Source organism: Dipteris shenzhenensis, chromosome 25, assembly GCF_047967505.1.
Source record: "Dipteris shenzhenensis isolate YYH24624 ecotype China chromosome 25, Dip_SZ_1.0, whole genome shotgun sequence".
Taxonomy (NCBI): domain Eukaryota; kingdom Viridiplantae; phylum Streptophyta; class Polypodiopsida; order Gleicheniales; family Dipteridaceae; genus Dipteris; species Dipteris shenzhenensis.
The window spans coordinates 2,145,592-2,172,852 of record NC_141620.1 but is presented as its reverse complement, the minus strand read 5'-3'; the positions used below and the strand labels follow the sequence as shown (position 1 = coordinate 2,172,852).

At 44.6% G+C, this 27,261-nt stretch overlaps 1 protein-coding gene across 1 annotated transcript in view; it reads right to left on the bottom strand.

Annotated features, from left to right (window-relative positions):
• LOC147885301 (uncharacterized) overlaps positions 1 to 27,261 on the bottom strand; it is a 185,731-nt gene that overhangs the window by 128,760 nt on the left and 29,710 nt on the right. The window contains exon 6 of the mRNA XM_087396116.1: positions 11,663 to 11,776. Coding sequence (XP_087252242.1) covers positions 11,663 to 11,776 — 114 coding nt within the window. The remainder of the gene's footprint in view (positions 1 to 11,662; positions 11,777 to 27,261) is intronic.

The window sequence follows — 27,261 nt, the reverse complement described above, 5'->3', positions numbered from 1 at the left end:
GTTATCTCTATTATGTTACATTCATAGATCACTTCACTAATTACACTTGGGTCTATGGTCTTAAGCCAAAGTCTTTACGCATTTCAAACACTTTGTGGCTATGGTTGAGAATGAGAAAGGACTCAAGGTGCAGACACGGAGTATATGTCTCATGAATTTGAGGCATTTTTGAAGGAGAAAGGCATCATGCATCAGCTTACTATGAGGCTTACACCTCAGCAAAATGGTAAAGCTGAGCGCAAGAATCGTACTCTTATGGAGATAGATAGACGCATGCTTACCAATAAAAAGTTGCCTCACAGGTTTTGGCTCGAAGGCCTCAAGTGTGCACACAAAGTCTTTGCTTATAGAATAACCATCCATCTTGAATTGAATAATGGCCAGGTGCAAGAGTCAAGGCAAACTGATACTCAGTGCCAAACTCTACGAAGTCCGCGTATTGTGTTTTCATAGAGTCAAGGTCTTTCCCTTTAATCTCTAGTACAGTGGCCTTTTCTATGGCTGAATGGAGGCTTTCTTGCTGAGAGCATCGGCGGCAATGGGGTTATTCTTACCAGGGACATACTCAATCATGCCCCCAAACTGCTGGAAGATCTAACTCCATCGTATTGCTGATCGCTCCACCGGGAGCTGGGCATTGTCTGCAACCACTTTAATGCTTGGTGATCTGTCTTGGCTGTGAAGGCCCGTCCATAAAGGAACGACTTCCAATGTTTTAATGCCTGGATAACGCCAAGTAATTCTCTATCATAGACTGAGTAGTTCTTTTTGGCAGGGTTAAGCTATCTGTTGTAGTATGCCACGGGTCTTTCTTCCTGTTGTAAAACTACTCCAATGGCTACATTGATGGCATCAATAATGACCAAGAATGGATCATCCCATGATGCGATTTTCATTACTTGAGCTGTTATGGCCAACCGTTGTAGGTCGTGGAAGTCTTGCAAAGCTGTGCCGGTCACAGATATCTTTTACCGGCAAGTCTTCACCCCTTTTAATAAGTCAGTTTGAGATAGTGGAGAATCCTGGCATATGTGAATTGTAGGCCTGGCAAAGTCCTAAAAAAGATCAGATCTCCTAGGCCATGGTGGGGATTGCCCAGCTTGTGATAGCTTGAATTTTTTTGGGACCCAAGCGAATGCCATTGGCGCTAATGATGTAACCCAAATACTAGATTTCCATCACGCCAAACTCACTTTTCTTGGCATTGAGATATAATTGATTATCGCGTAAAAGTTGGAGAGCTTTTCGCATATCCCGTACATGCTGCTCTGCTGTGGCTGAGAAGATTAAGATATCATCTAGAAAGATGAACAAGCACATTCCTATATGCTCAGCGAACACCCACGACATCTTGTTAAATGTTGGTGGTGCATTTTTTAGACCAATGGCATGAGTACGAACTTGTAATGAGCTCACTCTATCCTAAATGTTGTCTTTGGGATGTCAGCATCGAATATACGGACCTAAAGATAACCGCTCTTAAGGTCTATCTTGAAAAAATACTTAGCACTGTTTAAGCATTCTAAGATGTACTCTATGCTCGGCATAGGAAATTTATTGCTGATGGTGATTTTGTTGAGTGCTCTGTAGTCGACATATAGTCGTGCCGACTTATCCTTTTTCTAGAAAAATAGAATTAGGATGGTTGCCGGATAAACCCAAGCGTAATAACTGATTGAGCTATTATTCTAACTCTACCTCCATAGAATTAGATAATCGATAAGGAAACTTATGAGGAGGTGTCAAGTCTGGGACCATTCAGTCCGATGGTCTGATGGTCTATGAGGCAGAAGCTGTGGTCGTAGATCGTCCCCGAGCATAATATCTTGAATCTCTTGGATTAGACCGGCCATGGCCTACCCCAAAGGAGGAGTTGGCTGCACTGAATTTAGCTGACAGCGGACATACACCAATGTGCATATGGCGCATTTGCGAAGAGCACGAGCTGCTTGGATGTGGGAGATCAAAGGGATACTAGGAATGCTTCTGTCCCTATGGATGATGGCTGGCTCAGGTAGTCCTTCGAGAATAGTGAAGGAATCCTGCCGCCAATCAGGCATAGGTGGATATTCTCGGAACCATTGGATACCCAGTATCATGTCGCAACCTAAAAGAGGTGTGAGGATGAAGTCACGCTAAAAAGAGGCCTTCTGAATTGACAAAGAAATTTTTATGGCATTGTGTGTGATCTGAGTACATAGCCCGTTTATTTCGTGAATTTGGAAGTGGAACGGGTGAGTAAAGTAACCTTGGTGTGGTCCAACCCGTGGCTAACATTTGTTTGTGCTGGAGCAACAAGGCTTCCCACTTGAGTCGATGCTGCTTCTCGGCTTGAGCCATCTCATCACGCTGAAGTGCCGCCCCTTGTTTGAGCTCCTCGTGCATTAGCAAGAGCAGTTTTACGAATTCTGAGAGTCCCTTGGCTTCTTTAGGTTTGCCCCCCTCTGTAGTTTTTTTTTCCTTCGAGCTATTTCTACATTTCCTCCAGTTGCTTATCTTTTTCGCCCAACTACCATGAAGTTTCTTCAGGCTGGACCAGGAGGAGTTTATTCTATTCAATGAGGTTCTCTAACATTTCTTGAGTGCTTGGTGGAAGCGTACTTTATTTTTCTTCATGATAGTCGAAACTTAGCTCTTCTTCTCTCTACTGCTCCATGATGCTGGTGGTCCGTGTGTCCTTTCCGAATCTCAAAAAGACGATGCACTCGCCGTAATCAAGCTGGATTACAGACTGAAGCTCTCATACCAATGTAATATGCAAAGGTGAATGATCTTGTAATGCACAGCAATACCTTCTTTAAAACTTTGTGCGAGGCGTATGCGAATGCGCCATGAAAGAGAGAGAGAGAGAGAGTAGATTAAGAGAGAGAATGTAGACGACACCTGATTGGGTCCCTGTACCCACTGAGGGCCCCCCTCTCTAGGGAAGAATTTACTTTATACTTGGAGAACTACCAACTGACACTCCTTCAGAGAGCACGGGATACAGAGCTGACCCACAAATGCCTGAGAAGAAACCCAATCTTGACCAAGACCAACGCTGCCCACACGGAAGATGCGGACCAATGTGCAAGGCTATTGAAGAGGCTTGTGCTGTCCCTGGGCATGTAGCGGAGCTGCGTGAGTGTAAGAAATGAAGGGAAGACGAAATCTGAGAGTAATGGAAGCTGTGAGAGAGCTGAGATATGAGCGAGAGATGAGCTGAGAAAGAAAGAAAGAAAGAAAGAACGATATATTAACGTCTACGGGAGACCTCGCGGGCCTATGGGACAAAGTGCACAGAAAAGTGAACTCATACAAGCCTCAGTGGGCTGAAGCAAAGGGTACACTAGGACCCTTGCTGAGTACTAGTCTATGCTAACAGAATCATAATCATAATCATATCAATCAAACTATCCAGGCGCTCCGACGAAACCGAAGCCTGGTATAGTGATGGCTCTCTAGTGGGCTGCAAAAATGTCTCATATCTACGTCTGCCGAGCTATCTCGCGCTGCAGTGGGGTATGCGGTCTCCTCGCTCTCTGAACTCTCTGGGCTATGTCAAGAGTGACCCCTCGTCTTTGTCGGTCTCCCTTGAGAAAAGTTGTGATAGGTCGGACCTCAATAGAGTGTACTTTGGGGGCTCTCTGTCGCACATGTGGCCTCTGCGCTCCTCTCTCGGTGGTACTGTGCCGGCTGCTCATCCAGACTACTCTCATATCGGCTAGCTCCTCTTCCTCCACTCCACTGTGTCCGGGGGCTGACTCAAATGTATAGAAGTCTGTGACCTGCCGCTCTGCCCGGTCACCCTCTATATCATGTAGTCGTCTGACCATCCCCTGCTGCTCTCTGATCTGTCGTAGAAGCGCCTCCATGTGTCACGGCATCTCCATCAGATAAAGCCCGATACAGACCTCGTCATGGAAATGGATCAATCGTCACAAAGGACCGAAGCCACTCCCCTCTAGGTAGAGACAGTGGTAGCGTCCCCAAATCTCGTAGTAGGCTAGGCAAACACAAAGAAAAAGCTCCTCTGTCTCAACCGCCCCCAGCGTACATAGCATGCAGACCCGCTGCTCTGTTGGTATACATGCTACTCTCCCTGCCTCAATGCTCAGCTGATGGGATGAAACCCGCATCTGACCAATGGCAATCCTCAGTGCATGAGATACTCCTCTATCCTTGAGATACTGGGGTTTGATAATGAATCCCTCCTCTGATACTCTCAGGAAGTGGTCGCGGTAAAATTGGGTCTTGGTGGGGAGCTCCTGGTCCTCCCCCCAAGTCCGGGATGTGTGAAGCTGGAGGAGGTCTAACCGTATGATACGGTTGATCTCATCTTGCGGGATCAACTCAGGAGGTGCATCCATGCTGTACTGAAAGGGGGGAAGCCTATCCATCTGGATACCGTGCCTGGCAAGCCATGTAGATATGCGTGCATACCATGTGTCTGCCCCGCTTAGTAGCCAAAGGGATGTTTAGAATGGCACCGCTACCAATCTAGTTATATTCAAAGAACAAATGAGATTGGCACCAGTGCCATTCTTAATCCATGAGAGTTTGTGGGTGGCTCTACCGCCAATCTAGTTAACATAGAGATTTGTCTTTGTGATGACTGTCACAAAAGAGATTGGCACGAGTGCCATTCAGATAGAGAATGATACTGGTTCCATTCTTAATCCATCAGAGTTTGTGGATGGCTCCCTCATAGCCTGAAGGTTGATGTAGCTAAAGGAATGTTTGGCATTACACTGCTGCCAATCTAGTCAACATGAAGATTTCTGTAAAGTCTAACCTTAAGTGGGTATTGATGTGACGCTCTTTGTGATTGTCACCAATGAGATTGGCACCAGTGCCATTTTGATAGAGAATGGCACATGTGCCATTCATTCATCCATGAGAGTTTGTGGATGGCTCTCTCATAGCCTGAAGGTTGAAGTAGCTAAAGGGATGTTTGGCATGGCACTGCTGTGAAAGATGGCATAAACCAGGAGAGGTGCCATGGCAAACTTTGCCTGTACTATCTCATGTGGAACTGAGGGCTTACATCGGATCATCTTGGATCCCATCGTCACCTGTAGCCGCTCGAAGCTCCTCCAGTCTGTCCTCAGAAGATCGCACCCCCAAAAAGATACTGCATACATGACAATCGGCCGCACTAGTGTGTCGAAAAGCCAGCCCTTCGTCCGTGGATCTTGGAAGTGCGCCTGGAAACACTGCCGCTCTAGTCTAGCCAAAGCACTACACCCTCGTGTGAGTCGTGCCTAGGCTGCATGTTTCATCGTGAAGATGGGTCGTGTGAAGACTGCTCCCAAATATGTGTATGATTGCACTATCTGCACTGGTTCACCACCACGATAGGTGAAAGTGAGTCGGTTAGTCACTGCTCCTGAGGTGTTAAAGATCATAACCTTAGTTTTCCCAAGGTTGACCGTCAGATCTCTCTCTGCAAAACACCTCTAGAGCCTCCAGATCTCTCAGCCCCTCCACTAAAGAGGATATAAGGACTATATCATCAGCATATAACAATATCTATATGACGAGGACCCCTAGTAATCAGCCCTCGCACCTAGGCAATCTTTGAAAGATGTGATCTCATCAATGTACAGTCCAAAGAGAGTTGGTGAGAGAGGGCAGCCCTGCTTCATCCCAATAATGCTCTCGACCCAATCCGATAGACCGCCTGGGGCATGGACCCTGCCTCTGACTGACTCATATAAGCTCATCACACCCCAAATTAGCATCTTTGGGATCTGCATCTCCTATAGTCTCCTGATCATGCCGGATCGTGGAGCAGTGTCGAAGGCCTTTCAAAAGTCTACGAAGCATGTGTAGACTCTCTGATGTCTGGACCTCGCCTCCTCAATGATAGCCCTCAGAGTGAAAATGTGGTCTAGATAAGAGTGTTGCCTCCTGAATCCTGCCTACCCTAGTGCTCCTTGCCCCCGTGCCTCTGTATGATTGCTGATCTCTCTCTCTAGTACCGATCCATAGATCTTGGCCAAGGTGTGGCCAATCATGAGGGTGCGATAGTTCCCGGTGTCCATGAGGCCTCTTGCTTTGTGTATCGGTATGATAGTAGTGGTGCTCCATGCTGGTGGGAAGCCATGACAAACTGCAAGGTTAAACATATGTGCAAGGATCAGTGCTAGGACCCCCTGCCCATGTGCAAAGTGCTCTGTCCGAAGGCCTTCGTGATCTTGTGCTTTCCGGTTGTGGAGCCGGCGAAGTGCAGCCCGCACATTCTGCATAGTGAATAGATGACTAGTGGGCCTGGGCATAGTGGACATGTCTGGCGGTGTCTACCTCGGGACATCATATAAGGAGCATGCATAAGTGTGCCACACGCCCGGATCGGTGATGGGGATGGATGGCTTCCCCGGGCAAGGCTTGACAGATGGTATTTGTTTTACCCACAACAATATGCAGATTTTAGCCCTCATCTCCTCATAGACTTCTCATTGGGCTTGTTAGATCATACCCCATTATGGATGAATCTGCACCTTGGTATGCCACTGGATGATTTGCAACCCCTTTCCAGTAGATTGTTGCATGTCAATCAAGCTTATTTCCGACATCAATATTTTCAGCAAATGATCAGATTTGCAATTCATCCCTTGCCTTTGCATGCCCAGGAGGACATAGATTATGCTTGGGACAGCTTTGTCTCTCGTATACAGAATGTCATTAGGGAGTATGGAAACTGGCATATGACTAAATGGAGGAATGAGGTTAAATGAGCAAAAAGGACAGCACAACAATTGACTGAATTTTCACATTTAAGGCCTCTCTCTGAATCAGAAAATGATTCCCTTTCACATGCCCGGACTAAATTGACTGCTAATGATCAGAGGAAATTGCACAAATGGCAGATTAGAGCAAGAATGAAGCCCCTCAAAAATAAGGGCTGCTCATCAAAAGCCTTTTTCCAGGGCCTGCATGCTACTCGAAAGAAAAACTCATGTCTAAGGGTAAGGAAGCTAGATGGCTCTTGGACGCACTCTTTCTCTGATCTCCAAGATGAATGCCAAAATTATTTCCAAAAATTGTTCTCTGCTCCTGGTTCCCCATCAAATCAAATGACTGATGCGAGGACTGAATTCCTCCAATATGTATCTGAAGTATTGGAAATGGATGATGCTCTTACCCTGGAGAGACCTTTTACTGATACAGAACTTGATAATGCATTGTTCCACCTTAGCAAATACAAGTCCCCTGGTTGGGATGGCCTTACGGTGGAATTTTATATTTCTTTTTGGGATGATTTGAAAGATGTCCTCTTGCAAATGATCAATGTTGCCTGGCAAGAAAATCAGTTACCGCACTCTTGGAAGCATGGCATAGTCAAACTTGTGCCCAAAAAACATCTGTGTGACCATATGTCAGATTGGAGGCCTATTACTTTGATGCCTGTAGTTTATAAACTCATTGCCAAAATGATTGTGTATAGGCTTCACGGGATACTGAATGCGGGCCTTCATCCTCATTAGTATGGGTTTGTGCCGCGAAGACAAATCCATGACAATATCTCCAATGCATTGACTGCAATTGAATATGCTAAGTACTCGCATCAAGATGTGCTCATATTGCAGGTAGATATTGCTAAGGCATTTGACACTGTTCAATGGGATTTTATCTCTCAAATCATGACAAAATTGGGCTTTGGTCCGAAGATAGCAAATGCAGTTTACTGGCTTTATTCTGGCTCTACTTCTCAGTGCATTCTTGGGGGTCATCTATCTGGGTCATGGACATTGGGTAGATCAGTTAGATAGGGCTGCCCTCTTAGTGCTCTCTTCTATGCCATTGCGACCCATCCCCTCTTAATGTATCTTGATCATCTTACGAACACAGGACAGATGACTGGTCTTAAAATCCCTAGGGCTGCATCTTTTTTGGCACAAGCATATGCTGATGATTCCTTCTTTATGCCACAGAATTCTCCTCGTGAAGTTCACATGCTTATGACCACTCTATCATTGTATGGATTGGCAGCGGGACTGCATGTCAATTTTGACAAATCTAAATTGCTTCCCCTGAAACAATGTGATTGGCATTCTATTCTCTGGCCAGGTCAGGTGGTGCATTCCAAAGATGTAGTCAGGCATTTGGGATATCCTATAGGATGGCATATCACCAGGAAGCAGCAGTTAAAATGGATCTTCCAAAGACTTCAACATAAACTGGAATACTAGAAATTTTCTACTTGGCCACTTCATGTCAGGTTCAGAATAGTACAGTCCATTGTAATGTCTTATGTCTAGTTCTTTTTGCCTTTGCTGCATTGGTCCTCTAGAGATATTTCAGCCTTTATGTCTCAAGCTATGGAGATGTTATGGAGGACAAAAACTGCTATGAAAGCATTGAGACTGATGAAGATGGAAATGGTGTGCTCTCCTAGGATGCATGGTGGACTTAATATCCTCAACATAAGATATCATGTACTTGCAAGGAAGGCGACTATGCTCCATACTTTTTTCCGCCAACAACAGCCATGGACTTGTATGATAGCATCTATGTGTGTCAACATGAGGACTTCTGCTTATAGTCATTGGACTACTGATCATTCGGAGGTTGTCATTGGGAGATTTGTAGGGAAGATACCTGGATGTCCTTTCTCTACTGCTCTGATACTTGACTGGAAACAAGTCCTTTCCCAGGTCAAATGGGCTCCTGATAATTGCTCGGGGGCTAACTCAATGAGGAAAGAAAGTATTCATTGGAGTGCCATCTTTCACATTCCACTTGCTTTACACGAACCTGTTCGGGCATACAATCTCATGAAATTGGGAATTAGATACATACATGATATGGTAGATGATCAGGGCTATGTTTTATCTTTTCCTCAAGCCACTGCTTCCTATGCATTGGGACTGCACCATAGATCGATATGAAAGAAAATTGTTGATCTGCTACATCCCCTTTTACCTGTTCCCCCTGTGGCTGACACAAACAGGCTTATGGATTGGCAATTCCAACCCTCTGCTACATGCTCTCATCTTGTTTCTCTGCCTGCCTTGACCTCCATCAAAGCCTACAGGCTTCTTCAGCATGCTGCTCCATGGATTCAGCAATATGCTAATACTCTGTGGCAAATCAGGAAGCCTCTCTCATGGTGGCGGAAGAATCTCTGGATATTGTGGAAGTGTAAAATGCCTTTGAAACAAAGACTTTTTCTTTGGAGATGCATGACAGGCACATTGTCGGTAGGAGTCATACTTGCCAGACGCCGCATTGCCCCATCCACATGTTAACGATGTCAAGCTCCTTCAGAGACTGTCCCTCATTTGCTTTGGCACTGCCAGTGTTCTAGGAACCTCCTCGGGAGAATTTCAGATCATCTTCGGCTCGGTTTCCCGAGTCACAGATTTGGGAAACATTTTTGGTTAGTTGGCAGATTTATGAGGTCTTTGTCTCAATACTCACTATTTCTCTCTTGGGTGAGATATTGGGCTCTTTGGACAATCTGGAGTGAGCATAATTTGGCATACTTGGGTCGGCAGATTCACAAGTCATATGAATCTTTCCGAGCCTTATTGCGGCAATCCTTATATGATGCCTGCCATGAGGGTGATATAGATGCTTCTTGCATAGAGCTTTTCTTTTTATGTTTCTGATCTTCGGGATACTCTCCATTTTGGAGACTTCCCATCTTGTAAATTTATGAGCATATAAATAAAGCACTGAATATTACTTTAAAAAAAAGTGTGTGAGATTACTCGAAAGCAGCAACTAAAATGGATATTTCAAAAGCTTCATGCTAAGGTGCATTACTGGAAGATTTCTACATGGCCTCTAGATGTTAGGCTCCGGATAGTGCAATCCATTGTCATGTCCTATGTTTAATTTTATTTGCCTCTAATACACTGGACTGCTCAAGACATTTCAGCATATATGTCTGAAGCTATGGAGCTACTTTGGAAAACTAAGTCTTCAGTCAAGGCACTGAAGTTGTTGAGAATGGATAAAGTATGTTCTCCAAGGAGAAATGGAGGGCTGAATGTGCTAAACCTTAGCCTTCATACATTGTCCAGAAAGATTTCAATGATGCTTACTTTCTTTCAGCAGATTCAGCCATGGACACTTATGCTATCACATATGTGTCATACTTTGATTACTGATGCTTATGGCAAATGGGAAAGTGATATATGGGAGGCCATACTGGGCAAATATGTGGGAAAGATTCCAGGCAGCCCATTTGTCACTGCTTTAATCCAAGATTGGAAACAGGTGCTCTCACATATTAAGTGGGATCCTCCACATCCTGCTCCCAGCTCATTACGCATGGAGAGTATTTACTGGAGTGCTGTTTTTGACTCTCCACTTGCACTGCAAGAGCCTGTCAGGGCATATAATCTAAGTAAAAGGGGCATTCATTACATAGCTGATGTGGTGGATGATCAAGGGCAGTTTTTATCTTTTCCTCAGGCTATGGCTACCTATGGATTAGGTTTGCATCACAGGAATATTTGGAACAAAATTAAGGATCCGCTGCAACCATTCTTGCCAATCCCTCCCCTTTCAACTGGACAGAGATTGGCTGAATGGAAATTACAGCCTGTTGGGTTGAATCTCCGTCCTCTACCTCTTTGTAAGCTCACATCTATCAAAACATACATGCTATTGCAGCCCATGCCTTGGATACATAATCATGCCAATGCTCTGTGACACATGCAAAAACCACTATCTTGGTGGAGGAAGAATTTGGATGCACTGTGGCATGCTAAGTTACCTTTGAAACAAAAACTCTTCTTGTGGCGGTGCATGACAAGTACCTTACCTGTGGGTGTAATATTGGCAAAGTGGAGAATAGCCACAGCCTCTTGTCTCCGCTATACTGCACCAACTAAGACAATAGCTCATTTGTTTTGGCATTGCTCCTGCACAAAGTCATTGCTTCAGCAGATTTGGACACTCTTGAGGCTTCATTTCCCTAACTCAACTTTTGGGAAACTTTTCTAGCTATTTGGCAGATGTCCTACTTCACTGACTCAATATTCTTTGCTCCTTTTTTGGATTAGATATTGGGCTCTTTGAACTTTGTGGACTGAACATAACATGGCATATCTGCACAAACAGTTTACTCAGCCATATCAGTTCTTCAGAGCCTCCTTGAGGCAATCTGTTTATGATGCCTGTCAAGAGGGTGATCTTCATAGCTCTTGCATGGAGATTGTTTTCTTGTGTTTTCTATGTGCATGAGATTCTACTCTTTAGAGAATCTCTTTGTAAAATATTAAAACTGTAATATTATGACTGTGGAATTACCACCAAAAAAAATATGTGTGTGTGTGTGTGTGTGTGTGAGAGAGAGAGAGAGAGACCCGACTACATTCAGTTTTTCAGTTGGTGTCAGTATTGGACTCTTTGGTCATTATATCATGCCTGTACTTCTCGGCTCTATGGACACTCTGCAATGGATGTTTATCATTTCTTCTATTCCTCCCTGCTTTGCTCTCTGCAAGATGCACATTGGATGGGAGATCTTTTGGTGATCTAGCTGGAAGTGTTTTTTGAGTGTTTTTAGTTCTTTTGTATGGCTGTTCTTTACTAGAGCAACTTTTACTACTTTTAGTTGTCAGTATTTTGTTGAGTATTAGCTGTCCCACTCTGGGACAGCTATTTCTTTTACAAAATAAAAAATGTGTGTGTGTGTGTGTGTGAGAGAGAGAGAGAGAGGGACCTTGGCAATTTCAAGTGTTCTTGCATAAAATATAACGAGTGGTTCATACGTTGCAGCTGAGAGTTCCATCCCACCTTCTTTCATTGTTTTAATAAGATCTATGCAAAGATCAATCTGATGCACGAAAACAAAAGAAACTAAATTTAACATTCAAACTTGGCATGACTTATACTGAAAGGTCCTTGCAATCAAAAGTTCAAATAAATTATCCATAAATCATGAATTCATCCACACCAACATTTATAAAAATTGCACTTGAGATATCAAAAAAAGCTAACATTGATAAGGAGTGCAATAGAGATACCAAAGACAGAACATCATTTTTTAGAAAGATTACACTTGCAAAGGCATAGCATAGGTTTAAGTCTCCTCTCCTTCACACACTTTTTTTTTGGGGGGTAAAAGAACTTTCATTGATAAGAATGTACATTCATACCCAAAGTGAGACGGCTACTACCCATAAACTAAAAAAAAGAAAAAATAAACCATCAAATGTACATTCATAGCCATCTCACAGTGAGAAAGCTACTACTCATATGCTTACAACATCGACTGAACAACTGAATATAGTCCAGGTATAGAGGCATATCTCCCAAACAACCAAAACTGCCTACCAAAAGCAATGCTAGGAAATCGGGCACGAAGATGAGTCCCCAATGTCACCATTTGGTACTTCTCTCAAAAAATAAAGTATAATCTTTATTAGAAACTGACTTTGGTCAACTAAGAATAAGTCTTACTGTTTTACTTTTGCCTTGCATTGCTAAAAGAGAACTGTGGGGACACCCAAAAGGGACTAGGATTAGTCCAAGACCTAGGAATGTATGCATTTCACTAACCTCTAATGGGTTGAAGTGTTGGAATTTGTTTGTGTACCCAAGAGAGTGCAAAAAGGACCCAAGATTGGGGGAGAAAAGCACAAAAAGCAGGTCCCACAAGGCTCTAAAGCAAGGACAAGGGGGGGCCTCTTTAAAAAGAGGGCCCACAAGACTAAAAAGGCACCTAAAGCCTCCAATTTAGGAAGAAAAGCCTAAAAACTTGGCTTTTATGTAAAAGTAGCTTTTAGAAAGTAGGTCCCAACCTTTTTAATAGGCCAAGACTATAAAAGAAAGGCCCCAGGCCTCCCAGATGTATTCAGAGTTGTACTCAGTTCTATGCTCTTTCAAGAGCCAGTTGTACAAAGATTATTCTAGTGCAATAAAGACCTTTGAGGGGGTCCAACACTTATTTCTGGGCCCTAGTGTGGTGTTTGACTTCTCTCTCCCACCCCCAAAGTTCTATCTTCTTGTTAATCAACTCTCTCTTCTCCAAGCTGAATTGCGATTTACTCTAGCTCCAAGATCTTGTATCATCTGCACGTGTGAGTGCCCAGAGAGGGAGAACTTGCTGCGATTTCTGTGTCAGCCACCTGTACTTGCTACGAATTAACTTCAGAGCACCCAGAGATGCTGCGAATTGGTTCTGGAAGTACCCAGACCTGCTGCACATTATTTCCCGCGACCCTAGCACTGCTGCGATTTTGGTCTAAGAGTGCCCAAGACCCTCTACAGCGATTTTGTTGCTACACTATTTTCAAGTATCTTAAGGCTTGGTTTCACCCAATCACACACACACACACACATACACAAATTTTTTTGTGGAATCCATATGTATTATACTACAAGAAACTATGAAACTGTCCTCGCAAAAAGGGCGGACAAGAGGTCACAACACACACACACACACACTTTTTTTTTGGTGAAATCATTGATTGATTATATTATATGAGTAGCAACCTCAAAAAAAGGTGCTACAATTACATCAACTGAAAATTTCAGTATATGCCAAAAAGACCTCATGATCTATGCAGCGGGTCTACAAGCAATCAAAGAAAGATTGCTGCTGAGAACGCCTAAAAAAGCCAAACAGAGAGAAACTAGGATCACCAAAGACTTTACAATTCCTATATGTCCATAAAGTCCATAGTGCCTAGTAGCAAACCCAAACGAAGAAAAGATGAAACTCCGGTCTGGATGGATGAAACCCAAATAGCCAAAAGAACTTCCCAAACGGAACAGATGGGAATCTCGCTCGCAGGTGCTGTCGAAGTAGATCAAAAAACTCACGAGAGCACGGACAATGCCAAAACAAGTGAGGCACAGTCTCCGAAGAAGCAGAACATCTATGGCAAAGTGCAGGAGCAATGTGTCGATGAGCTAATAGCTGTCTAGATGGAAACACTCCCAAAAGAACTCGCCAAAAGAAAACCTGTTGCCGAAGCGGTACTTTATAGGCCCAAAGTTGCTGTAATCTTTTCCTCCACCACTTGGCTGGGCGATGCATTCGCCAAACAGAATCACCTCTCTCTGAAACCCAAGGTTGAGGCAAAAGGATTTTATACAATGCAGGTACAGTAATCTAAGATAGCCTTAAAGGACGAGAAGAGGACCCTGGAGAAGTCAAAGTCCAATCTTCAAGTCAGTCCTAGAGTTCCAAAGGAGGAATCGGAACAAAGGGCGAAAGCATAGAAGTAATTTGTTGCCACAAAGGACGATAATGAGAGCCCAATCCATATGTAGTGGCTACTAGAGAAAAGGGGAGCACAGTACCAGCATCATCTATAAGATCAGCAACCGAGGTGATGCCTTTAAACGAGACAAAGTAGGAACGTCGAGGTTCCTGTAAAGCCAAGGGAGGCTGAAAGACTTTCAACCAGTGAATGCTTTCAGCTCTCAAAGAATTCCCAAGCAAAGATTGCCGTCCATTCCATTCTAGATGAGAAAGAACATGCTTCCAGTCAAGAAGCAAGCGGGAGACAAAAGGGCATCCACGCAAAGTGCCATCAGTGCAGCCAAAAAAGAAATCCCAATGATCGAGTTGCCAATGACCAAACGCAGAAATACTGATATGAGTGACCAAAGTCCTAATCATAAGAGCCCAAGGCTGATCACCTTGCAGAAATTGCAGCAACATTTTCCCCCTGTGGGCAAGTGCCAAGAATATGCACATGAATATCCGTGATATTCAATCCACCATGCATCTTGGGAGAACAAATGTGATGCATCGAAAGCAGCCTGAGACTTTTTCTGCAATGTTTGGATCGCCAGAAGAGTTCCATAAAGACAGACATGAAAGATGTAAGATCTGCCTTAGTGAACATGATCAATGGCAAGTAAAATTGAATATATGCCACAAGGATGGACTGCACTATTCGAAGACAGGGCAAGGCTGAAAGCGAGAGCAGGCTGCAACAATAAGCACTGCAAGCGTGGACTCTGGACAGCAGCACATTGGAGTTGCAGACCATGGACAGCTACACAGAGTGCATAGTGCAAAGCATGGACAGCAAAACAACTGTGAAGAAACAGCAGGTTGGTGGTTAGCCTTGCCAGGGCAGCATCGAGAAGTAGTGCTCAGCCATGTGACCACCTATGATCTCTACTTTAAATTCAACGTTCAACTCTTCAATCACATGAATTGTGATCGTCTCTTGCAGCACACTAGCCTCGACAATGTTCACCATTTGGGCAAATTTGCACATTGGCAATTCACATGCCTTTACCTTGTGCCTACAAGCTGCCAGTGGCTCTTCTTTTTAGTGATCACTGATCAGTGGCCAGGCCAGCTGCGAACTTCAGCTATCAGCCTATCTCTTACAAGGAGACTTTCTCGTCTCCACATCTATTGTATGTGTGCATTCTATAGTACAGCTCCAGTGTTGTTCTAATTCTTCCTTTGTATTGCAATTGAATCAGCTCAAGTTTAAACAGCAACATACCTAAGGAAGTGATTCCTCTTTGGACTACCCAAAGATTCGTGCTTAGACCTTACCATAAATTCGTTTCGTGGCTATAGGGATAGGAATTCATTCCTATATCTATAGATAGATTTTATAGGTAATGCTATCATGCGTTACCCATGAATTTACATCATCATAGTCCTGATGAAGACTCTCCACATTTTTCCTTGCAAAATACATTTTGGTTCCTCAAGAGTGGTCTTGCAAAGACTAGAACCCTCTATGACCGCCACACCAACACCCCTACTTGGTCCAATAATGCTCTTTTGTTGTCTAATTCATCCACATCTTCTCCTTCCGCATGAGTGTCCTAAAGTGGGGCACACAATCACTCATGGCTTGTTCATCTTCAGCCCTTTGTTATTATCAAGCATATCATGCACGTTGCATGCTGAGAGGATGTGGAAGAAGAAAGAGTGTCGCAAAAATAGGACAGCAAGTAGGAGACTAGGAAATAGGAAGGAAGGAGGCTCGAAACTGCCAAAAATAGCAAGAGATGGGAGGCTATGGGGCACTACACAGGCTGGAAATTATCTTGGACTTAAGTAGAGGAGTTGAACCACTCACAGGATTTGAATAGGAGTGCGGGATCACCAAATCTGTCCAAAATCTTGTAATGAAGGGGAAAAAGGGGCAATTTAGAGGACCTTTAGAAGCCTCTTAGGTGGGAAATGTGGAAAGACTATATAAGTCCCCATCCACCTCCTTCCTCCTACATGCTGCCTACACTCTCTCTCCCAATCTCTCCCTATCTCTCTTCCCCTCACTCTTTCTCTCTCTTCCTCTCCCTCTACCCCTTTCCCTCCTATCTCTCTCTCGTCTTCCTCTCCCCTCTCCTCTTCCCCTTTCCTGCCATCTCTTGCGCTTCACCGATTCAGCCCCAGCCTCTTTCATTGCATTGGTATCAAAGCCCTTTCTCAGGCCTGTTTCACAAACGCCTACAAATTGCGCCTTCAGTTGTGTTGCCTCTCAAGCTCCATTTGCACCTATCTGTAGCAGACTAATAGACAACGCAAGGTAGTGCCATTTGTAAGAGAAAATTTTGAGCAGTGCTCCATCGTCAACAACGCCCATAATTTCAACATTGCTAGCTGCCAATCCATTGCAATCTACATCCGGCTAGCAAACATAGCTCCATTGTATCAGGGTCGGCTAGGTAGAACGGAATCAAGCTATCAGCGTCTAGCACACACGCAAATCATCCACTCTTGATTCTAAAGAAATTGCAAATGCAAACAGCTTGTGCCAGACGAGAACTAACAACAAACTGGCAAGTCATCTCGCTCGTCCTAGCTGGTCGTCGTGAGCCAAACATGTGTGACCGACACCATGTCAGCCGTCCCATGCCCTCGTCCGCTCCTACGCACACACCCGTTGCCAAGCCCACGCCGTGAGCCAGTCCAGTCCGTTGCCGTTAGCCTCAACCTCGTCTCTTGCTCCATCCAACGGGTCTCCTGCTCCGCCTGTCATCGTGCCCACGCTGCCCTACCTCGTCACCACGGCTATGTTGACGCCGTGACTCCACCGTCCGTTGCCTTAGTTTAAGGTCTAAGTTTAGTTTGATTCAGGTTAGTCGGGTAGGTCAAGTTAGGTTAGTAAGTTAGCTGGCTAGGTTAAGTTAGTTAGGTTGGGTTAGTTTGTGATTAAGGTAAGGTTTAGCCAGTTAGGTTTAGTTAGTTGGGTCGGTTAGCAGTCGGGTAGGTCAAGTTAGGTTAGTAAGTTAGCTGGCTAGGTTAAGTTAGTTAGGTTGGGTTAGTTTGTGGTTAAGGTAAGGTTTAGCCAATTAGGTTTAGTTAGTTGGGTCGGTTAGGTAGCTCAAATTTATGTTAGAGGGTTAGATTAGTAGTTAAGGTAACCAAGGTTGAGTTAAGTTTTACTGGGTTAAGTTATACTAACCAAAGGGGTCTTAGTAGTCCTAATGTCTTATCAGTCTTTAGGCTAGGAGTCCCAAGTGTCTTAGGTGATTTAGAAAACACCCCCCCCCAAAAAAAAGGGGGGATATAAAGTCAAAATTTCAGCCTCTTGTAGGGGCCTTTCACAACCCTATTTGGAGCCATTTTGACTCCATTTTGCAGCCCCTTCATCGATGGTCCTCTCGAGCTTCGCCATCGGCCCTTTTTACTGGTTCTATGCACTCTATCAGTTACTCATTACAGCAAGGATCCACTCCATTCCTTTGCTTGCATTAAAGCTACTCTCTCCCGGACAGCCACCATGCCACCTAAGCGTGCCCCTCGGGATACATTGCATGATAGTGATGAGGCTGCTCAGCATGAGCAATTGCCTTCCACAGTGGGTGCACCCATGCTGGCTTTGCTTTATATGGCAATCCACACCCCTCGGAGAGAGGTCAATCCTCTTCTCATCTCTTTGGCGTGCCATCATTTCCGAGAGATGCATTTGGCAGAGAGACCCAGCCAGGGGTTCATGCACCTATCACTCCGCCAGTGAGCACATATAGCCAGACGCAACCAGTGCATCATGTGGCAACAGCTACTACGCAACAGGGGGTTAGTGGTGGGCGGCAAGACACTTTTGATGACATGTTGGTAGATTCTTTGCGGTTCATATAAGGCCCTACCTATGTCCTCCGATTATGTGAACCTCAAGCGTGATGATGCCCACACTTCCGAAGGTTACACACACATGAATCATGCAGCCAAGGATGTCAAGGACAAACTCACAGTGCATAAGTTCAAAGGGGACACTCACACACCTAATGAGCTGGAGGAGTGGCTTACGAAGCTGGAAGATTATTTGCACTTCTGCCCAAAGCAAGATGAGGACCGCATCATCTTTGTGGGTATGCACATGCAAAAATATGCACATACTTGGTGGCGTCATATGAGGGACTCGCCTCAGAGGCCAGCCACATGGAAGCAGTTCAAGGAGTTGATGATCACCACACTTGTATCCTCGCTCATATTGGAGCAATATCTAGCTGAATTCTATGCATTGTCGCAGACTAGCACCATCCAAGAGTACTTGCAGCGCTTTTGGAGACTTTCCTTGTTTGTACAGAACGTATCTGAGAGAGGGAAGTTGCTGCGTATAAGATGACAGTGGGCAGCGCATATGGGAATGCAAATGAGGCTGAGAAGAAGCCTAAGGTGACTGATTGGCATGATAGGAAATCAGCAGCAGCACCATTTCCGAGGTTTCCTACTGTTATAGGCAGCAGGATGCCATATGCTAAGCCATACAGGTCATTTGATGCTAAGCCAGGAGCTAAGCCAAGTTCTAGAAATAAAAAATCAGAATTTAAACAACACACCGGGGCTATTATGGACAGCAAAAAGCGGGCAAACTTATGCTTTAAGTGTGGTGAGAAGTGGACTCCTGAGCATTAGGAAGTTTGCAAAATGCGTAACAGTAATACTACAAACTCAGCATGATTATTGAGATATCGGATGATGAGGATTTAATGGATGCTTCTGAGACTTTGGATGTCACTCATGATAATTCATAGGGTGCACAGGATGTGGAAGAAGCTCCAGATATTGGAGCAATGAAGGGGGCTCATTTTCCCTTTGATCTCGGTGGTGCTATTGAACATAATATGCATGGTATACAATCCAATGACACTCAACCCACTTGTGGCATGCGAGGCAATTGGCCTACAGCCTTTCATGTGGAGCATCAGGTTGCTATGCCTTTCATGCGCGAGAGGATACAAGTGGAAATGCTCCTGTAATCGAGGAGGAGATCTATTGGGATGCACAGCAAACAATTTATGCTATCTCTTTTCATGCGTTGATGGGTGCTAAAAGTGCTGAAACTATCAAATTGAAAGGGCAAATTAATGGCAGGACTATTCACATGCTTGTGGACAGCGGTAGCAGTCATAGTTTCATCAATTCTGAGACCTTACAGAAGGTGGGAACAGAAGGTGGGACTGATTGCTACTGAGATTGATCATGGGCTGAGAGTAGAGGTGGCAAATGGACAGTATTTGGTCAGTAGATTTTGTTGCTAAGATGCAAGGATCAAGCTCTGTGAGGATTATGATTATATTGGGGATCTCTTGGCACTGGATATGGGCACAACAGATGCTGTCTTGGGCTGCGATTGGTAAAATCAGCATGGATTTAAATGCCTTATCACTCATCTTTGTCCACAAGGGTAGAATTGTAGCATTGCATGGCATAGCCACTCCTAAATTGCAGGTCATTTCAGCAAGGCAGTTGGCCAGAGAGCTCAGGAAGGAGCATGCCCTCTATGCATTGAATGTGTCAGTATCTTAGTGGGGTAGCATTCCCCATGTTGAGGATTGTGATATGTAGCAGTTGCTCTCGACGTTTTCTGATGTATTTGCTGATATGCCATCCCAATTGCCCCCCAGAGGGATGTGGATCATGGAGCATGGCAGAAAGCCCATAAACAAAGCCCCATATCGTCTCTCTAAGGTCGAGCGAGAGGAAGTCGCAGTACAAGTGCGGGAATTTCTTAAGAAGAACTTCATCTCTCATAGCATTTCTCCTTTTGCCTCCTTGGTGCTTTCGGTGAAGAAGAAAGATGGATCGTACCGCATGTGCATTAATTACAGGCATCTAAATAAGGCCACTTTCAAGAACAAGTTTCCAATCCCCAAGATAGATGACCTGTTGGATGAACTCAAGGGTGCTCACTCTTTCACAAAGATAGATTTGAGGTCTGGTTACCATCAAATCAGGGTGAAAGAAGGAGATGAGCACAAGACGGCTTTCCGCACAGAAAGGGGGCAATGACAACTTGCAACAACACATTCTACTCTGTGTATTTGGCATACTCTAGGCATTTGCAATATTATTAGTAATATGTGTTATGCTCTAGCCGAGATAGCATGACCTCGGAAAGATCGGTGGGCATTTTCTCTTAGATGACCAACTTTTGTAATAATTAATGTGCGTGAATGAAATGGTCAAGAGAAGTAACTGCCAAGGTCCTAGGTGAGGGTGAAATGGCATTGACTAGGTGGTTCTGAGTGCTAAGGCCTAGGTGCACCTAAATGTGCAATAATGCCAAGAGGCAAATGGTTTTAATGTGCCCCAAGAGAGGGGTAAATGGTGGACCAAGTGAAAAGGCTAAAATGATGACATGTGGCAAGGGGAACCATCTAGGGAGTTGAGGGTCTCGTGGATATGCATGAGGAAAACTAAAAAGACGTATCTATTGAAAAATGTGATCTACGAGAGTATGGCTGGGAGGAAATAACTAGTGCCATCGCCCCGGATCTGAGTGAGTGTTAGAGAAAAGAATGTGTCAATTGGTATCAGAGCTCAAGGTAAGGGAAGAGCAACGAGCTAGGTGACGGAAGGAAGGCTTGGAGCGCAGAGGTGACGCAAGGTGGCCAATTGCATTGCCTGTTCGTGACGTGCGAGGGACGTGAGGATCGTTGGCTGTGATGAAGGCTGTACGTGACGGGAACCTTCATGGTGGCGTAGGATTGACGGACATTCACGCAGGCCTTCCTCCATTGGAACGTGGTCCGTCAACGAGCCTACGGGAATTCGAACTGTGGGAAAAGGGAGCGCAGCTGTATTGAGAGATGGAAAGCTAGCGACTGAGAGACCAGCTATTCAGGATCTGGAGGTCTCCTTAGATCGATCTCACGAGGAGAGAGGCTGCAGACGGAGATTGCGAGATCCTTTACCTTTAGAAGAAATGCCTCACGGGAAGGATAGGCGAATTTCCTTGCAACAGCCTTCGAAAGTCACTGAACAGGACCCTGTGGACGCTGCTACGAACATTGTGCCCGTAAATCCCACGCACGTGCCTAGGTCTGGGTACTACTTTCAGGTGGAGGGAAAAGACCGTGGTCAGCCCAGGATGCTTAAACCTGATCGTTGAACTCGAAATATAAAAAAATTGACAGCGAACCAGAGATAGATACGACAAGGGAGATCAATCGACATTTTGAGAAAGAGATCAGGGAGCACCTTCTTTCGATATAGTTTTTACAGTTATTATTTATGGTCCTGTTATTCCTGCACAGTAAAAGGAACGTTCAGAGTATTATATATTTGGGAGTTTAGTGTGCAGGAGAAAGAAAAACAGAAAAGTAAAATAGAAAAGAGGTGTATATATATTTTATTTGGGTTCTAGAAAAGACTGAAAAAAAAAAAACTATTTTACCTTGTGAAACTATGGAGGCAAAGGGACCAAATTCTAGGGTGAATCCTAGTGAGTCTAGAGCACGGTCTACACAACAAATGTCACATCACACAACACCTACTTTGATCGGTAGGATTTCGATATTAGAAGATGCTTTACAGCAGATTATGAACCAGCAGCTTCAAGTGAACGCTGGTCAGAATGAGATCAGGGAGATGGTGCAAGCCTTGTCGGCTAGAGCGTCTAGAATTGATAAGGGCAAAGCTCCAGCAAAGCTCGAGCCCAGTATACATTCATCAGAGCGCGCGAGGGTCAAAGTGCCTAATATTGCTAACTATAGACCAGAGAAGTACGCTGGTCGGATGACCGAGCGCGGTTCTGATGTGATCGAGGTTTGGTTACACAAGTGGGAAGAAGCCTTCGCCATTTGTGAAATCAGATCTGATCTAAAGAAAATCCGTGAGGCCACTCACCTGTTTATTGAGGTAGCGGATAGATGGTGGATAAAGCAACAGAAAGATCAAGTTGCTCCTACCACCTGGGAAGGGTTTAAAGCTGAATTTAAAAAACACTTTCTTCCACCTGATGAAGAATCCCGAGCTTGGGATGCTTATAGAAATCTTCGTCAGAGGAGTCTGTTGGTGGCAGAGTACATTGACAAATTCAGGGAATGTGTCATGAAAATAACCGACCCTCTCCCTATGTCGGTTCACTTAAAAGACTATATCTATGGACTGAACGACAAGATTAAAATGGAAGTTCGGGCTAAATATGTGACTACATTAGTGAATCTATTGCAGTAGCCCTGAACTATGAGGATGCCAGAGGCAGATCTAGTGGATTTGTGCAGGCAGGGACTCAACATGAGTACCCGAAAAAACGGGGATTTCAGAGGAAATGGACTTCAAAGACAAGTGTCTCGCAGCCAAGTGGCCAAACCAAGCGGGTGAAGCCGGTTGAGGGACTAGCAAAAACAAGTACCACCGTTGGGGTGAAAAGGAAAATAACTCCAATGGCAGCCCGGGCTTGGTCAAAGTCCTTGTTAACCCCTGAACAAAAAGAGAGCTAGAAAAGAAGGATTGTGCTTCGGTTGCCTTCAGCGACATCAGTGGAAAGATTGTCCACTGAATAAAGACCATCGCACGGCTATATATGATAATATCTGAATGCGACGTGGAAATGCAGGAGAGTCCCAATGCGGAACATATGCAGATGCAATTGGCGGGACCTTCTCAGAGGTTAGTACCTGTGTTGTTAAGTGTGTCTGTTACTAAGTTAGTAAGCGGTGCACCTGATAACATCCTTTCTAAGCCCGTAGCAACGGGGTATACGGTTTTCGATGAGCCTGAGTTGATTAAAATGAAAGGGCAAGTAGCCAGTCATGATGTGATTGTGTTGTTTGACTCAGCGTCAACACACAATGTAATCAACTCAAAGCTTATTAAGAGGCTCAAGTTGAAAACCAGTCCGTCTGACTATGCTTAAACGGTCAGGATGACGGACGGAAGTTCAACTGAAGTATGGGACCAGAGGGTTACCCAGTTGGAACTTCGAATTCAGGACTATGTTGAGAAGCTGGACTTTGAATTGACCAGACTTGCTCACGCAGATATAGCCCTAGGTATGGCTTGGCATTTTCGGAAAAATCCAGCCATTGATTGGAAAAGCATATTTACTAGTTCAAGATGAACGGGGTAGAATATGTTTTGCGAGGTGAGAAGGATTTACCTCGAGGGCCACTGATTTCAGCCATGGAAATTCGGAGGACTCCGAAAGAGTTTCTGTGTCTGTGTATAGCATCGGTAGAGTCGATAGATGGTGCATCGACTAGCACTGAGGCTACCCAAGATGGGGAAATGGCCGAGTTGGCTAAAGAGATATCAGAGAAGTTCTCTGAATGTTTTAGGGATAAACTACCTTATGGGTTACCTCCAGAGCGGAAAGTTCAGCATAAGATTAAACTGATCCCGGGGGCGGAACCTGTAAATAGGCCGCCCTATAGAATGAGTTTTACTGAAGAGGCGGAGGTGCGTAGACAACTGGAAGAATACCTCAAGTTGGGGCAAATTCAACCAAGTTTCTCACCTTTTGCTTCGCCAGTGATATTAAAGAAGAAAAAGGATGATACGTTTCGCCTCTCTATAGATTACAGAGCTTTGAATAATATCACTGTTAAGCACAGGTATCCGATGGCTCGGAGTGATGATTTGCTAGATGCATTACATGGAGCCGTGATTTTCAGCAAGATAGATCTTAAGTGTGGCTACCATCAGATCCGGATTAGAGCCGAGGATGTGCATAAAACCGCTTTTAGAAGCAGGTTTGGTCATTATGAGTTTTTGGTAATGCCCTTCGGACTTACCAATGCTCCAGTGACATTCGTCATGCTTATGAACGATTTGCTACGTCCGTATATCGCAAAGTTCGTAGTACATTTTATTAACGATATTATGATATTCGGTAAAAGTATTACTGAGCATCGTGAACACTTAAGAGTAGTGTTCAGTACTTTGAGGAAAGCCAGTCTTTATGTAAATAAAAAGAAAACTATACTGTGTATGGTTAGGCTTGAATATTTAGGATTCATAATTACTCCACAGGGGATAGAAATGGATTCGAAGAAAGTGGCTGCGATACTAACTTGGCCAATCCCTCAGAGTCTGACCGCGTTGCGATCATTCTTGGGCTTTGTTCAGTTTTATAGAAGGCATATCAAAGGATATTCCGGAATAGTATCGCCATTGACTGATCTGACCTCAGTTAAAGTACCTTTTATTTGGGGACAGAATCAACAAGAAAGTTTTAACACCATAAAACAAGCTGTGGTCTCAGGACCGGTGTTAAAAATAGTTGATCCCCAGAAACCGTTGTTCCCAGAAACCGATGCAAGTGGCATTGTGGTAGAAGCAGTCCTCCTTCAAGAGGGAAGGCCAGTAGCCTTTGAAAGCAAGAAGCTTTCTCCCTCTCAAAGGAATTGGCCAACTCATGAATTGGAGTTGTATGCTGTTATCCATGCTTTGAAAACATGGAGGCATTATTTGTATGGTTTAGAGTTTTATGTGGATGTGGATCATGATACTCTGAAACATTTTAGTAAACGACCTAACTTGAGGGGCCGCCAAGCTAGGTGGGCAGAGCTCATGCAGGAGTTTAATCTAACGATTCGGTACCGAAAAGGAAAAGACAATAAGGTTGCTGATGCGTTGTCTCGCATCATGCACAACCTGAGTTTCACGGTATTAGAGAGTGCTCTAATGACCGAGATCACAGAAACTCAAAAGGTGGACGAGTTTGTCCAGAGCTTATGGCCTAAGGCTCATGTGTTAAAAACCGCGGAAAGTGAAAAGGATGACCTGGCATCCAGAAAAGGCCAAACTTATGCAAGATATACCATAAGGGATGGTATGCTAGAGAGAAATGGCAAGGTTGTAGTACCTAGTCAGAATGATCTCAGGCAGAGAGTCATTCGACAGTGCCATGATAGCCCATGTGCGGGACACCCAGGAGTCGAGAAGACATATGATCTCGTGAAGCGAGATTTCTTTTGGCCAAAGATGAAAAAGCATATTCATGAATATGTGACACGGTGTTTCTCGTGTCAGGTAAGCAAGGCCGAGCGGGTGAAGCCACCCGGACTTTTACAGCCCTTGGAGATACCACTAAGTAAGTGGGAGAGCATTTCCATGGACTTTATTGTAGCGCTGCCTATGACACAAGGAGGGTAGCTATGTTCTGTTTCTTGCAGAGACGTTCCTCCATCGGGTTCCCCGTTTGTTTGTTCTCTGAATCCTACCCTTCTGGTATCTGGTCTTCGACAGGCTCAGCAGTTTGGCGTCTGTCTTTATTTTATGGGCAAGATTTTATCTGCAGCTCAACTTAATCGTTGGGCTGAAGTTGCAATGGGTCAGCATTGCATTTCCTCCAAGAGCATGTGCAGCATCCTGTATGATCCCCTCTACAAGGGGCACATCCATATCTAGAGGAGAAGGAGGCTGATGATGAGGCTTGTTCTAGCATAGCAGCTCTAGATCAGGGAAAACTAATTCATTCCCATGTCATTGAAAGTGGATTTGAGTCTTGGGAGTCGGATCTTGAACTTCTTCAACAAGAGAAAGATTAACCTGTGATTTTTCTACCTTCCTCCAGTAATGCTTCGGAGTAGTAAAAGAAGGCTTATCCAATAAAGCCTTAGCAGAAATCGGAGGAGAAGGAAGAGTAAACTTTACTGTTGAAGAAGGAGTAGGAGGAGTGGTCATGGAAGCCGAAGGGCAAGCACGTGCAAAATGACCAACTTGCCGGCACCGATAACATGCTGTAGGAAAAGAGGCAAAATGCAACCTGATGCGCATCGGATGAGCAAATCCCAAATCAAGATCTAGAGTAGAGGGCATGGGCTACATCATATCCCATAAAATACAAAGGCGAACATCCCGAGTAGCCTGCAAAAACTCCTGTCTCGGAACATGTAGAGGCCTCCCCAAAAAAGCCGCAAGAGTAGGAAGATGCTGAAGAAGAGGCAGAGGCAACGCTTTGAGGGCAATCCTGACTGGACAGTGAGTCAGAAGAGAGGAAGACGGATCAAATAGTGGATCCCAGGGCATCACATAAGCAAAGAAACCAGCCCCATGAATACCAGCACGACTGACAAGTCGCTCCACCACACACACACACACACAAACTCTGGCACAGTCTTCACAGGCATAGGAACTCCATCAATATCTGCACTCTTTGATGAAGGAGCTGCATCTGATAAATCAAGACTGATCATATCAGCTTCACTTCGAGTATCAACCGGAGAAATAGCATGCACAGCATCCTGTATGATCCCCTCATCAAGGGACACATCCATATCCTGAGGAGAAGGAGGCTAGTGGTGCTCAACAAGAGTCCGATCCTGAACTTCTTTAGCAATAGAAAGATTGACCAATGATTTATCTACCTTCCTCCAATAATGATTCGGACCAGTGAAAGAGGGCTTATCTAGTGAAGCCATAGCAGAAACTGGAGGAGAAGGAAGAGTACTCTTGATAGCTAAAGGAGGAGCGGGAAGAGTGATCCTAGAAGCAGAAGGGCAGTCATGTGCAAAATGACCAACTTGGCGGCACCGATAACATGCTGTAGGAAAAGAGGCAAAATGCAGCCTGATACGCATCGGATGGGCAAATCCCAGAGCAAGATCCAAAGGAGAGGGCATAGGCTACATCATATCCCATAAAATACAAAGTCAAACATCTCAGGTAGCCTGCAAAAACTCCTGTCTCAGAATATGTAAAGGCCTCTCCAAAAGCGTTGCAAGAGTAGGAAGATGCTAAAGAAGAGGCAGAGGCAACGCTTTGAGGGTAATCCAGACAGGACAATGAGTCAAAAGAGAGGTAGATGGATCGAGAAGCGGATCCCAAGGCATCACATAGGCAAAGAAACCAGCCCCATGAATACCAGCACGACTAACCAGTCGCTCCACCACATCAGTCGAGGAGCAGTGGGCATAATAAAAACCTTAGTCCAGAAAGACAATTCTCAAGTTGATCCTCGAAGTGAAGCTGAAATGCCGAGTCCTGCTTTATCAAATGCAGCTCTTTCGTCGCAGGATACAGATGTTGATCTAGCTCCTTTGCCTCTGATCCCTGTGCCAAAGTCTTCTTCTATTCGAGATGCAAAAGTGCCTTTTTTACTGGAATCTTTTCATCCCATGTTACAACAAGTTTTTTACTTTGTGATTCAGAAATTT